At 42.8% G+C, this 14,398-nt stretch overlaps 1 protein-coding gene across 4 annotated transcripts in view; it reads left to right on the forward strand.

Moving 5' to 3' along the window:
* The window catches only part of ANKLE2 (ankyrin repeat and LEM domain containing 2), an 82,613-nt gene that overhangs the window by 40,744 nt on the left and 27,471 nt on the right, over nucleotides 1-14,398 (forward strand). For 2 of the 4 annotated variants that reach the window (XR_012716134.1, XM_075275206.1), the window contains exons 1-2: nucleotides 591-1,362; nucleotides 10,792-11,229. Coding sequence is in view for 3 of the 4 variants with exons in the window: in XM_075275206.1 (XP_075131307.1) it covers nucleotides 1,191-1,362; nucleotides 10,792-11,229 (610 nt within the window). In the remaining variant the exon portion in view is untranslated. Of the gene's footprint in view, nucleotides 1-561; nucleotides 1,363-10,791; nucleotides 11,230-14,398 lie in introns of those variants that run through there. The other 2 variants (XM_075275195.1, XM_075275216.1) reach the window with 2 other exon arrangements.

A 14,398-nucleotide genomic window follows, 5' to 3' on the forward strand; every position in this document is an offset into this window, starting at 1 on the left:
CAAAACCTGCAAGAAAAATGTTATATTTCTCCAATTTGGGGCCTTAGCCTTAAAGGGCTTATCCAACTTCCAAAAATTCTCTGAAAATACATCCACAGCATACCTAAAAAAACCTCACTGCTCCCTTATGCACCCTTTACTTGCACTGTGGTAAAACTACATTTCCCATGATTCATCTTCCTGCTCACTTTCTGTGTACCCCTCCCTTCTCCACAGGAATGAAATAACAGGACAACACTCTGCCTATGTGCAAACTCCCTCCCTGGGGACTGTATTGTGTCAATACAACACCAGCTCTTCTCACATATCATAGTCTTCTCTTGTAACCCACTGCTGACACTTCAGCAAACCTCACACTGTCTTAGTGTTTACTACTACAATATACTACACCAAATTCCAGGTACCATTGGAAATGTGTGTTCATATATGTGTAGCTGGGCGTTATATCAATGCTATGCAGATAGTTACTTCTGGTGTACAGGCTGACAGCACGAAAACACGACAAGCTCCTCCTCACCCAGAGACAGGCGCGACGGGGACAGCCTTACTGTTGCCGCGAGACGGCGGGGTCCTGTCAGACCGGACCGGAAGTGTCGCACGCATGTTGCGCTGTGGACTCGGGTGGATTCTACTTAAAGCGGAGGAGGTAGGGAGGACCCAGTTTTTAGAGTCGGTACCGTATTTGTGGGGGATGGTGCTGAGGTGGTTGTTTGGCAGACAAATCTACGAGTGACATTGACGAAGCAAGAGACCAGGCCGGAGAGTGAAGAGCAGAGAACGGGGGGAGGGATAAGGAGTCAGCGGTAGAGGCTGCAGGATACCCGGGTTCAGACTTGTGTAGGGTGTGGGTTACCCAAGCACAGCCCTGTGCTCAGCACACATGGGTGCTTTCAGAGGCTGCCCTGACCAGACTGAGCCTATGCTATTGACAAGTTCCCTGTAATTGCGGTCAGTGAGGAGATAACCGAGCACCGCACAGGGGGCTGAGGGCGGGAGGATACAGCGAACATCTGCCGGGAGCTGGAGAATAGAAGTGTTATGTTCTAGGAGCGTACAGGAGGACGTGTGTGCAGCGCCCCCAGTGGAGCGTCCTAGATAGCGCAGGGAGGGTTGTGCTGACGAGCCCGAGAGTCCAGCGGCTTGTGTGCGTCCGGACAAGTCGTAGAAAGTTGTGCACAGGGCGCTGAGCGATGGCGCTGTCCGAGCTCATGGCCGGGTGGGACGCCTCCGTCGGCTACTCTGTGTTCGTGGCCTTTGTGCTGGTGACGCTGGGCTGGCTGTACCGCCTGGCGGAGCGGAGACTCTGGAAACAGTCCGAGTCGTCTGACTGGCCGGCCCGGCCCGGCCTGGAGATGCTGCTAGGTGAGGACACATGAGCTATGTGTTTGCGGTGCTTACTAACCACATGCATGCCTGCTACCTACCTGCCCACATGCATGCCTGTTACCTACCTGCAGGCTCAGGATCCTGCACGGATCAGCTGCGGATACAGATCGCACCATAAAGCTTCACTAATCTGCCTTCTCATCCTGGCAGCAGGGTGTCAGCTCTTCAGGAGGGTGTAAACGTCTGCATACGGCTCTTGGTACCGTGTCTGTATACAAGTTAGAGGTTTTCCAGCACCCCATCCCAAATACACACACGCTTAGGCGGGTCTTACACGACCGTAGTTTTGCCCCGCAAATAGTCTGCAATTGCGGACCATTTATGGTCCCATAGTTTTCTGTGAGGCCTCTTACACGACCATAGATTTTGTCAGTGGTGTGGTCCGGACAGTATACCGCATGTCTGTAATGGCCGTGCTTTTACGGCACGGAAGGTCCAATAGAAGTCTATGGGCGCGTGCGTTTTTGCGGATATACACTGAACATACATCAGTGTATATCTGCAATTGCGGATGTCAACAAGTGTGTTTTGTAGTGTGTTTTGTTTTTTGCGGATCCGCATAATACTGATACACACGGAACGGATGCACTTTGCGGATGTCTGCAGAATTAATTTTTAAAGTGAAATTTGTGTTGTGGATCACACAAATTGCAGACCGCAAAACCCACTACGGTCGTGTAAGACCAGCCTTAGTGTCACTGCTGCAGACTGTTATTGAATGCACCAGTCATGTGTCACCTCAAACACTTCAACCCAGATGAACAGGGAGCAATTGGTAAGGTATTATGCCATTTAATACAAGAAAAAAAAAATTCAAACCCTTTAAACAACTCGCACCCCCAAAATAAAAAAAAGTTGTCATGCAGTGGCCATGTTTCTTAGAGGACCTTTCACCACCTCCACCAATTCAAGTTTTTAGCAGCTGTTAATAGGTGCTGGTCCACTTGTCCCAGTGCAGATGGAATCTCCTATCTAGCCCCAAGCAACAAGAGCATGTAGTTTTGGTGTCTGATGAGCTATTTAAAGAATATAAAATGGGAAACTGCTTGCCGGTTGTGTTATCCTGGATTCCTTCCACTGCAGCTGTTGATTGGCCTCAGTGGTCACATGACTGCTGAGGCCAATTGGTGGTTTTAGTGGAAGGGATTTAGGACGTCACAGCAACAACAGACTGGGAGGACTGAACAACCCCTGCTCTGTAATGTCAGAAGGACATGTCAAACAGAAGGTATGATTCAGAGCTCAGTCACACCCCTTGCATGTTCCTGCCTGACACCACTCCTCCTGATAGTACAGAGACTAAATGGCATATGAAGCACTAAAACTAACAGGATTAGTTGCTTGTAAACAGTGGGGACAAGAGGAAAAAAAAATCTCAACTTTTCTGGAATCAGTGGATTGGTACCTATTAAGTGTTGTAAAGAACTGGGCTTGTAAGAGGTGGTGAAAAGTCCTGTTTAAATTCCAGCAGTTTGAAGCCCAGTTCACATCTGCGTTCAGTATTCTGTTCTGGAAGTCTGCATGGGGACCCCCCTGCCCAACGGAATACCGAATGCCCTGACAAGCAGTAAGGAATGAAAGCGCACGGAACCCATAGACTATAATGGGGTCTGTGTGGTTTCCGCTCGGTGTCTGCACAAGTTATGCGGAGAGGAAAGTAGTTCATGAAGTACTTTTCTCTTCGCATGATTCGTGTAGACATTTCGCGGAAAACACACGGACCTCATTATAGTCTGTGTGCTTTCATAAGCTGACCACTTGTGAATGCATTTGGTATTCTGTTCGAGGGGTCCCCATGTGGACTTCTGGAACAGAATACTGAACGAGATGTGAACAAGGCTTTCGGGTGTAAAAATACACTATATTTTTCTGATTTTTATTTTTTTTTAAACAAAAAATAACTCTACTTTTGTGGCAACACTGTGCACCACTATGTGCCAGTGCCTTAACAATTCCTCTCTCATTTTGAAAAATGGATGGGAATACCTCAAACTTATAACTGATACCTGAGAACTGGTTTTCGTTATACCTGAAATTTATGCCAGTCCCTGGAGAGATTTCTTTTCAGGCACATCTGCTGCTGGTGCTCAAAATATTAAGACTGTTGTGCCAATCTCAGTTTACTTCCCCTTTTATCATTCATTGTAACTAAACATTTGGGCAACTTTTGATTTTCTGGCAGAAACGGATCTCAATACAGAAACAAGGGTAAGAGTGAAAAAAATGCAGAATTTCACAGAAGGGTCATTCCATATCAAGTGGACCAGTTTTTAAAATCGTCCCCACTCGACCTTCTCCGATTTTGCTGAAAATCTATAAGGATGTACATGTATGTTTGAAACGAGGTTCTGTAAATTTTTAGGGCCAGATATCAAATACCTGGGGCACTGTTGACCTTTCACTGGAGGTTCCACCAAGACCTCGGCTTCAGCTAAGAGGATTTTGCAAACTTTGGCACATTGGCATTAGCGTTCTATACTGGCTATGATGCTGAAATTTGACGTACTAGCTCAACTTTTGCTGCTAAACACGATAAAATTATTACCGGCTATCACAAAACAATATATCGGCCGCAATTTTGTGTCAAAGTAGCTTGAAAATCACATAATCACATGACTTTGCATTTCTGCAATATCATGGTCAAAGCATATGTATTTGTGGAAATATTCACACCCACATATGATGAAAATGTATAAAATTCAAATTTTACCTATTTTTAGGTCAAATTTCTCAAAAAGGGTACCCCTAAAAAATATTAATTATTAATTTTTTTGAGTCTCTCAGTTTAAGAAAAGAAAAATGCCACTGAACATGTTTTTTTTTTTTTTTTTAATCATACGCAATGAATGGTAACTGCACTATTCAAACCCTTGCGTTGGTCCATGGTGGTTATACCACTACCAATTCCCTAAGAATTAGTATTATAATCCTATTAAGAAAGAATTGTAATAATGCTGTCTTTCGAGAATTGGCAGCCCCATCGCCTAGGAGCCATGGCCAATAGCCGTGCAAGGCCAGCCACGGGCGGTCTCTTTATCGCAGGTTCCGAAGCCTGAGGGTGGGTGTCTTTGCCTAGGATCCCAAGCCTAATATTGGGTGTCTTTTGTTGGTTCCCAAGCCATAATGTTCAGTCTAAGAGGTCTGGAATTGTTGCTGAATTTGCAACATAATCGGTTCAGAGAAGCTGTATTGTCGTCCCATTGCTGTTGCAGCCGGGGCTGGAAGTATTGCAATGATTGACTGCTCGGGAATCCAGCAGTTAGGCAGCATTCACACTGAGTAACGCTGGCGTTTTTTGTGCTCATTTTGGCACGTAGCACGGCGTTTACGCGGCGCTACGTGCCAAAATAAGCACAAAAAACGCCAGCGTTACTCAGTGTGAATGCTGCCTTAGGCTTGGGATCCTAGGCAAAGACACCCACCCTCAGGCTTCGAAACCTGCGATAAAGAGACTGCCCGTGGCTGGCCTTTCACGGCTATTGGCCATGGCTCCTAGGCGATGGGGCTGCCAATTCTCGAAAGACAGCATTATTACAATTCTTAATAGGATTACCGTATTTTCCGGACTATAAGGCGCACATAAAATACTTCGATTTCCTCAGAAATCGAAAGTGCGCCTTATAGTCCGGTGCGCCTTATATAAGGCTTGAAGCGGCGGCACGCGAGGAGTTAAGCGGCGGCACGCGAGGAGTTAAGCGGCGGCCGCTGGCAAAGTCTGCATGCCGCTTCCATACATTGCAATGGGAGCGCGCTATTCAAATAGTATTCGTTCATCTCTAACTATTTGAATAGCGCGCTCTCATTGTAATGTATGGAAGCGGCATGCAGACTTTGCCGGCGGCCGCTGCTTAAAGAGATTCTACTAGAGATGAGCGAGTACTGTTCGGATCAGCCGATCCGAACAGTACTCGCTCAACTCTAGATTCTACCATTAAAAGAACCTCTTCCCCCTAACCACGTCGGAATAGCCTTAAAAGACTATTCGTCTCTTACCTTTCCCATAGCCAGCGCCGCCTTCTCCCTGAGCTGTGTTCGCGCCTTCCGTGTCGTCTTCTTTGGGCCTCATGGATGACGCATGCGCAGTCGGCTCTGGCTGCGAGAGCCTGTTAGAGCCGACTGCGCATGCGTCATCCATGAGGCCCAAAGAAGACAGAGACGGAGCTGCGGAAGAAGGCGGCGCTGGCTATGGTAAAAAGGTAAGGAGATTATTCCGACGTGATCAAGAAGGAAGTTCTTTAACTCCTCGTGTGCCGAGCGCTTCCATTCATTTCAATGGAAGCGTACCATTGAAATGAATAGAAGCGGCTGGCACGCGGGGGGTTAAGCGGCCGCCGGCAAAGTCTGCCGGCCGCCGCTTTCAATCATATAAGGCGCACCGGACAGCGCTGCGCCTTGTAGTCCGATGCGCCTTATATATGGACCTAGGCAGGACTATAAGGCGCTCATGGGTAATGCGCCTTATAGTCCGGTGCGCCTTATAGTCCGCAAAATACGGTATAATACCAATTCTTAGGGAATTGGTAGTGGTATAACCACCATGGACCAACGCAAGGGTTTGAATAGTTCAGTTACCATTCATTGCGTATGATTAAAAAAAAACCATGTTCAGTGGCATTTTTCTTTTCTTAAACTGAGAGACTCCAAAAAAAACCCCTGATGATCCTTGTAGAGAAAAATGTGCTCTTTCCAATGATATCAGAATTAATAGATTTTAGGGGTACCCTTTTTGAGAAATTTTACCTAAAAATAGGTAAAATTTGAATTTTATATGTTTTTCGTCATATGTGGGTGTGAATATCTCCACAAATACATATGTTTTGACCATGATATTGCAAAAATGTTTGGTGTACAGGGCAAAGCACCAGTTACTATTGGTTTTTGGTCTTGAGTTATATTTGGGCAAAGTTTGGCATAAATGTCATGCGGCGTGATTTTCAAGCTACTTTGACAAAAACTTGCGGCCGATATATTGTTTTGTGATAGCCGGTAATAATTTTATCGTGTTTAGCAGCAAAAGTTGAGCTAGTATGTCAAATTTCAGCATCATAGCCAGTATAGAACTCTAATGGCTATGTGCCAAAGTTTGCAAAATCCTCTTAGCTGAAGCCGCGGTCTTGGTGGAACCTCCAGTAAAAGGTCAACAGTGCCCCAGGTATTTGATATCTGGCCCTAAAAATTTACAGAACCTTGTTTCAAACATACATGTACATCCTTATAAATTTTCTGCAAAATCGGAGATGGTCGAGTAGGGAGCACTGGTCCACTTGACATGGAATGACCCAGAAAGGAGTCAGATATTTTTAATAAAGTATATTACAAAATTTATTTCTGATAGAAAATCAAAAGTTTAGCAATGCTTTTAAAGGGGTTATCCAATTTCTTAAATCTGTGGAGGTCTGATACCCAGGTCCTTGCAGGTCAACAGTATATGTAGAAAGAGCCACACTGCTCGTTTGCCATACTGTAGCGGCGTGTGTGGGTACTGCAGCACTGTCCCATTAAAATCCATGCAGCAGTGGTTCAGTACCCTCTCTTGCCGCTATAGTTTGTACGGCTCATGCTATGTAAACCATACCAGAAACTCCTCTGTCTCGGTAGCGGTCATCTGTGGGGCTCCCGGATGTTGGACCTATCCTAAGGATAGGCCAATAATGTTAGAAACCGTATAACCTCTTTGAGTATTTTAGTATCAATGTTTGTAAGCCAAAACCAGGAATTATGCAAAACTCTCAGTATAATGGCCATGTCTCTGCCTCTGCTTTGGGCCTTATCCTACTTTTTGTCTTATGGATGCTGACCAAACTCCTGCCATGTGAACGTGATGTGTTGGTATAAATTCATTAACAGTTCGAGCCATGGCTGGGAAGAGTGAAGAAATGCTACTGACTTCAAAATCAAAATATGTTATATATTATACAGTTGTTTTTGTATAAAAGATGCTTGGGTTGTTACTTATATTAGCAGAGTTCAGGTACGTTTTTTTCCCCCCTGAATTAGAGGAGTTTTGCTGCTCCCGTCGGGCCATGGCTGTCAGTCATTTATGAAGCAGTCAGGATTGGGCTGTAGGAAAGTAGGTGAAAGTTTAGGTAAAGATAAAAAGACAAAGGTGAAAAAAAAATAGTAGAAGGGATATCACAACTTAAGGATCTTTCAGTTCTTATTTCTTTTGATGGTTTTTGATTTCCTTCTAAGATTTGCATTCTTGAAGACATGGGTATAAATGCCTGAAATTCTGTTAATAGGATAGCTTCCTTCTATTTCTTGTTTTGAGCTTGTTAGTTGTTGTACTATTTCTGTGTTGAACAGATTTGACTGACGTGAATAGGGTTCATGTTAACAGAGTGTGGTTGAATACGCTCTTACTGCAAGCTATGGCAAAAAAGGGTTATGTGTAGTTTTGGCAGTGTCTCACCTTGTGTTGGGTCTAGTAGGTAGAGCTATTAAGCCCCACTTCTGGCACTATATGGGCTGTAGTTAAAGTGCTGCAGAATATGTTTGCGCTATATAAACAAGAATTGTGATTTGTTTGTGGTTCTAAGATCTTCGCAAGCTTTACTGTCATGAATTGGATTGGGCCCACACAGCAAATAGTACAATGCTCTGCTAAATGCAGTTAATGACGGTGAATATTGTTGCGTTGCAGCTAAATGACAGTTGCTAAAAATCCAAAGCTTCTGGATTTTAACACAACCACATAAGCTACGATTGGTTGCATGTTATCAGAGCAACATTAAACCTTTAGTGATATCCACCGTAGATGTTCATTGAATGTGTCCTAGGGTGTGGGCCTTGGAATGGAGCTGTGCAAAATGCAGCAGGTGCTGGCGGTGTTATATAGAAGGCGATAGGTGACTAATGATTGGCTGGAGCTGTATAAACCATTTAGATGCAATCTTTGCAAGTGAGGTCTTTAAGTTGTTTGGGGCACAATCTTTTGTACCAATTGGTGACCGTCCTTTGTCATGGGAGGGCATGAATTGGTTACCATGACAGCTCATTGTGTTTTGAAGGCCTACAGGTTTGTCTCCATAGGAGTTTTGTTACTTTTACGACAGACATGGACTTCCCATGTGTGTGTGTATGTATATATTTAATGAAACCTGATATGAGAATGTATTGGTTTTCCCCTACCCTAAAGTGAATGGACTGTAAAAAAAAAAAAATAATAATAATAATAATGCTAGGCGTTTTTCGCCTCCCATTCACTTCTATTGCTTCCCTCAGGCGGAATTTGTCTGAAGAAGGGTCATGTCGCTTCTTTTTTCTGCTAGCAGCAAAAAAACTGCTAGCAGAAAAACGAAAGCTAGCAGTCTCCATAGACCACCATTGTATGGAGGCAGATTTTGAGGTGAAATCTGCTGTCAAAATCTGCCTCATTGCCCCCGTGTGAACTAGCCCTTATAGAGCTTAGACAATTGCCTGTTAAAGCTGCAAACCTCAAATTCCTGACAATTTTAAGATCATCATTAGTTTAAAAAACTTCTTAATTCAGTGCAATGTAATAAAAATATCAGGGATTTTTTTTTTCATCATCCGCCATATTGATCAGCAGTCCATCACTACTTAGGTTTGATCTTTCATTCTAAATATCTAAGGGCTCGTTCACATCTGCGCCCGGTCTCCGTACTTGAGGTTTCCGTTTCCTGCCTAAAACAGAGGCAGGAGACGGAAACCTGCAGGAGACTTTCTCACCCATTCATTTCAATGGGTGAGAAAGCTGTCCGGCCGTGCGCGGCAGTGAGCGTTTTGCGCTCTCCGCCGCGAAACCGGGTTTTATAATCCGGACACAGTCGGACATGCAGTACTCTGTGTCCGGATAAAAAAATCCGGTTCCGCACGGCCGGACCCGGAACCATAGAACGGAGACCCTGAACGCAGGTGTGAACCTAGCGTAAAAGGGAAGTCAGTTTCCAATCCAGTTTTTCAGCCATCCAGTGTAACATAATCCTTGTAATATAAATATTTACACACTGTGCTAGTTTGGCTTGCGCGCTATGGGGAATGTTTTCCTGGCCTGTGAATAGTGCATTATTTTAAGATCTGTGCTTTGGCATAATTCTCATACTTGTGATGCAGGAATGTTTCACTCTTCTAAGAGTGACTCATAGTAAGAGTTATCTATTTTTAAATGGGTTGTCAATGCCAAAAATGTGTACTAGGCAGTTTGCTGCACTTGTGTCTATTTTTTGCAGGAGACAACACTTGTCAGCCAATTATGTTGGAGTATGATGGAAGCGTTTGTCAGCATGGAAAGAAGTTGTGTAGACTTTACTTTTGGGTATTTGTGGTCTGGAATTTGTAGACCCTATAAGTCTAGGATTGTAGGCTTGTTTTTTTTTTTTTTTTTTTATTTGGTCATTTTACTACAGATCAAAAATTAGTCATTTATTATTGCTTATGTACACCTACCAGACTGGCAGCATGTTTGCCGCTTGCTGACAAATGTTAAAGCTGTATGTACTCACTCTAAGGCTGGTCTTAGATGACCGTAGTGTTTTTGCGGTCCGCAATTTGCTGATCAGCAACTCTAAATTTAATTTCCAAAAGTCATTCCGCAGACATCCGTGTCCATCAGCATGCGCCCATAGAGTTCTATGGGACAGGCCGTGCCGTGATGTCCTCAACTTTGTGGACCTGCGGTATTCAGTGCGGATCCTGGTCACGGTATGACACACCACAGATAACATATCCGGTGGTGTAAAAGGCCGCACTGAATACAATGTGTCCGCAATTGAGAACCCACAATTGCGGACCATTTGCGGACTAAACTTACTATCGTGTAAGACCAGCCTAAAGTGCCAGATCTATTTCTTGACTCTCTTATGTGGACACTGTATGGAAGGGAGGGAGGTATGTGAAGATGACAGATCCAAACGGTGTGTATTTGTGTTTTATGAAATATATGTGTGTGTTTGTGTACGAACATTTCAGATATACAGTAATTCCTTTAAAGCACTGAGAATAGAATCTAAATCTGAATAATCATAGAAAATTATAGTAAAGGAAAAAAATCTTATATAAAAGCATTAATACAAAATTTAAAAAAAATAAACACTTTGTTTTTCAAGTCAGATGACTTTCTGGGTTCTTGGTCCAGGCTTCTTCTTTTTTGGCCTACTGATTGCATTTTAGCTTTGGAAAGAAGTGGTAGATCAGTATTCTGATTTCAGATGGATGAGTGATAGAAATTATTTTATTTCAGCCTGATATATACTGTATACTAGTGTGTGTATGTATGTGTGTGTGTGTATATGTATGTATATATATATATATATATATAGGAATTTTTGTTTTGATGGCAAAAAGAAGTGCATGCAATATGGAACATAATATTCAAAATCTCTAAAATTTGCCTGTTTTTTTTTTTTTTTTTCATATGTTTTGTTTATTCTTCTTTAATTATAGCTGAACAGAGTATGGAGAAGATTTTGAGCAATTTAAAGCTGCTAGATCCAGATGAGCTACGAGAAGAGATATTAAGAGCAGGGTTATCCTGCGGACCTATCACTTCCACCACTAGATTTTTATTTGAAAAAAAACTAGCTCGTACTTTACTGGAGCAACAAGGTGTTAATGTCAAGACCTTAACCCCAAATGATGGGATAGCTTCAACCGACAATCAGGAAAATGCTTCTCGTGGTCCACAGGCCAAATACTCTGAAGACAGGGACTTTGGATATGATGTAGGTTTAAACCCTCCAGCAGAAGAGAACATCTCCAGAAGAGACTTTGCAGCCAGAGGGAGCACAGAAACTGCTCAATTCTCTGCCAATTCGCAATGTAATGATCCATCTTTGTTCTATGCAGTCTGTCCTGTGTATGATGAGACACCAGCTAGGACTGGTAAGTTACACTGTTTATAATGTGAAATATCTGATAAACTTCTGATGCAATATATACTCACTTACTGCAAGCAATTTAAGATACCACAGTTTATAAAGAGTAATTTCTCTTACAAATTCTCAAGTTCTGTTGTAAAATTAAAACCATCCCTTTAAAGTGCAGTGGTGTTGCTGCTCTCGTTATCCCTCATTCATACACTTCTATTACCTGCAACTTAAAGGCAGTGCGTCGTCAAAAAATTACCCCCTCTTAAATTTTTTTTTCCTTAAAAAAATGTTAGACTAGGTTCACATCTGCACCAGAGTCTCCTTTGGAGATTCCGGCACAGAAACCGTAAAAAAAAATTGGTAGAGAGATAAGTACTGTATGGAGGAATTTTCTCTGTGCCTCTTTCAGTTTTGAAACGACAAACCCATTCTAGTCACTGGGGTCTGTTGGTATCCATGTGTAACTGCCAAAACAGTGGTCCAGCACTCTTTCATTCGGGTCCACCGGGGAAACTGAGCAACAGAGCCTGGTGCAGAAGTGCAGCCTTAAAGATGTTTTTGATAATTTTTGATGAGTTATGCTCATTTTCAATTATCAATATTAAAGGAGTTGTCTGGGATAATTTGAAATCCCTACACTAATCTAACCTGCTGTCTAAATAACACTAGTAATAAAAAAAATATAAAAAAAAGTATATTTACCCATATCCCTGCCTCCCCAGGAACATTTTCTGATTATCTGGTGGTGATCTGTTTCCCCATTTCTAGAAATGGATCATCACTACTACTCGCCCCTTCACTCCATTATACTTACCATCAATGGCTCACGTCTTCCCTCTGTACTGACAGGATGCGCGATCTTCTCCAAATAGTGTGTGTGCACTGCTGCCAGTTATTCACCTCTACTCTGCGTCCACACATGCTCAGTAGAGGTGGATCATCGCTGGAGAAGAAGAGCTCGCACACAGTACAGGCAGAGGAGGGGCTAGTAGTCCGCGGGCTAGCTAGGGAAGCAGGGAGGGAGTGAAAGGAGGATTTGAGTGAAGAGCAATGCATCATGGTAAGTTGTAGGATAAAAGAATAGGAAGCTGCCCACGTAAACAAATGCAGAGGATGCCAGGCACTCCCAGAGAAACCTAGAAATCACTAAAAACACTGCTGAAGGTAAAAGTATTTGGGTGTGCAGTACTTATTCCATTAATAACACTAACAAACCTTTTTTAAAAAAAGAAATTGGCTGGAAAACCCCTTTAATCACACTTTAAATGCAATAAAAAATATTTTAAAGCCAAGTTCATATTTCTGTTATTAGATTCCATTGCTCTCATTCATGGAATACAATGGACTTAAACGTCACTGCGATGTCTGGAGATGGTGCCCCCTCCATCTGACCTTTCTTTACTGTGGAAAAAAATAAATAAAAGCCAATATTAAGTCAGATTTTATTTACTTGTTGGATGGAAGAAAGTCCTATATACATTGGATTGAATGCAGATGAAGGGAGAGCTCTGTCTGCATCAGTTATTCCAGGCACTTAAGTCCATTACTCTCATGATGGATGAGAGCAATGAGCTGTTATATTGGAATCTTAAATCGCCAACAAAATTGCTTACAAAATGTTATTGGGGCAGCTGGTGGCATAGTGAGCATACTTATTTTTTAGCTTAAAACTTTTTACTTGTAATCTGTATCCAGTTAAGGTGTTACTTTTTATCTTTTTCGTAACACATCAAGGTCCATCAATCTTTAGGAATTTGCATCCACAGGTGAAAACGAGTGCCCTGGGAGATGCCATTCCTGTAGCGTGCAGCACAATCATTTTTATATTTTTTTCTCTAGAACCTACCATTCTTTAATAATTAATTTTCAACATTCAGTATGCCAAGTAGACTGTCACATGGGTGGTCCAGGACCACCCTCCTGACAGTAGAAAGCTTAGTTTATTGAGTGCTAAAATTGTACAGACTGCTCAAGAGCAGAGGGGGCTGGAGAAAGTCCAACTACACTGAAACCAGTAAAGTGACGTCTGTGACACTCCCTCCTGGCTGGGCCCATTCATTTGGGTCTAATCCGGAGCGGAATGCCGCAATTGGATGCTGGTGCTCTGTATGCACCACAACAGCATCCAGTCGCGGGTAGCCGTTTTTGAACCAGATTCTGAGGTGGCCTCCACGGCAAAATCTTGTCCAAAAAAACCTATGTGTGACCCCAGCCTTGGGTGACAAGTGGTAATTTAATCATATTAACTCTGTAATTTTTCTATTTATTTCTCATCAACTACCGTATATACTCGAGTATAAGCCAACCCTAATATTATTATTATTATTATTATTATTATTGTTTATTTCTATAGCACCATTAATTCCATGGTGCTTTACATTTGGGGGTTTACATACAATACACAAAATATACAGGTAGATATAATACTATCAGTGACCAACTGGCACGGTGGGGTAGAGGGCCCTGCCCGCGAGGGCTTACATTCTATGGGGGAAGGGGGGAGAGACAGAAGGAGAGGGGGAGACAGTTCAGATGGTGGTGCGGTGATAGTGTTATTGGAGGTTATAGGCCTTCCTAAGTAGGTGAGTCTTCAGGGCCTTCTTGAATCCTGTGATTGTGGGGATCAGTCTTATGTGTCTTGGTAAGGAGTTCCAGAGTATGGGGGATGCACGGGAGAAATCTTGGAGGCTGAGGCCCCTAATATAATATAAGCCAAGGCCCCTAATTTTACCACAAAAAACTGGGAAAACTTATTGACTCTAGTATAAGCCTAGGAGGGAAATGCAGCAGCTACTGGAAAATTTCAAAAATTAAAATGGTCAGCGTTTTTGGGTGCAGTAGGTGCTGGGGAAGGGGAGGGGGTGTTTTGGTTGTCTGTCTGCCCCTTCCCTGAGCTTGAGGACTGAGGGTTTTTTTTTTTTTTTTTCCCCCCACTTGGAATTGTCTGACTGAATATTTGCAGTGCTCCTATTAACCCCTTCCCGACGGAACAGGAGCACTGCATATACCCTATATTCAGTAGACCGGGCACTTTCAGACACAGGGATAACTAATGTGTATGTCTTTCACAGTCATTCTGTACTTTTATATGTATTCTAGGGAAAGGAGGGATTTAGAACTTTTATTTACTTTATTTTTTTTTAAAGCCTCTTTTTTTTTTTTTTCACTATTTTATGGGAGAT

The sequence above is a fragment of the Leptodactylus fuscus genome, chromosome 1 (genome assembly GCF_031893055.1).
Source record: "Leptodactylus fuscus isolate aLepFus1 chromosome 1, aLepFus1.hap2, whole genome shotgun sequence".
Taxonomy (NCBI): domain Eukaryota; kingdom Metazoa; phylum Chordata; class Amphibia; order Anura; family Leptodactylidae; genus Leptodactylus; species Leptodactylus fuscus.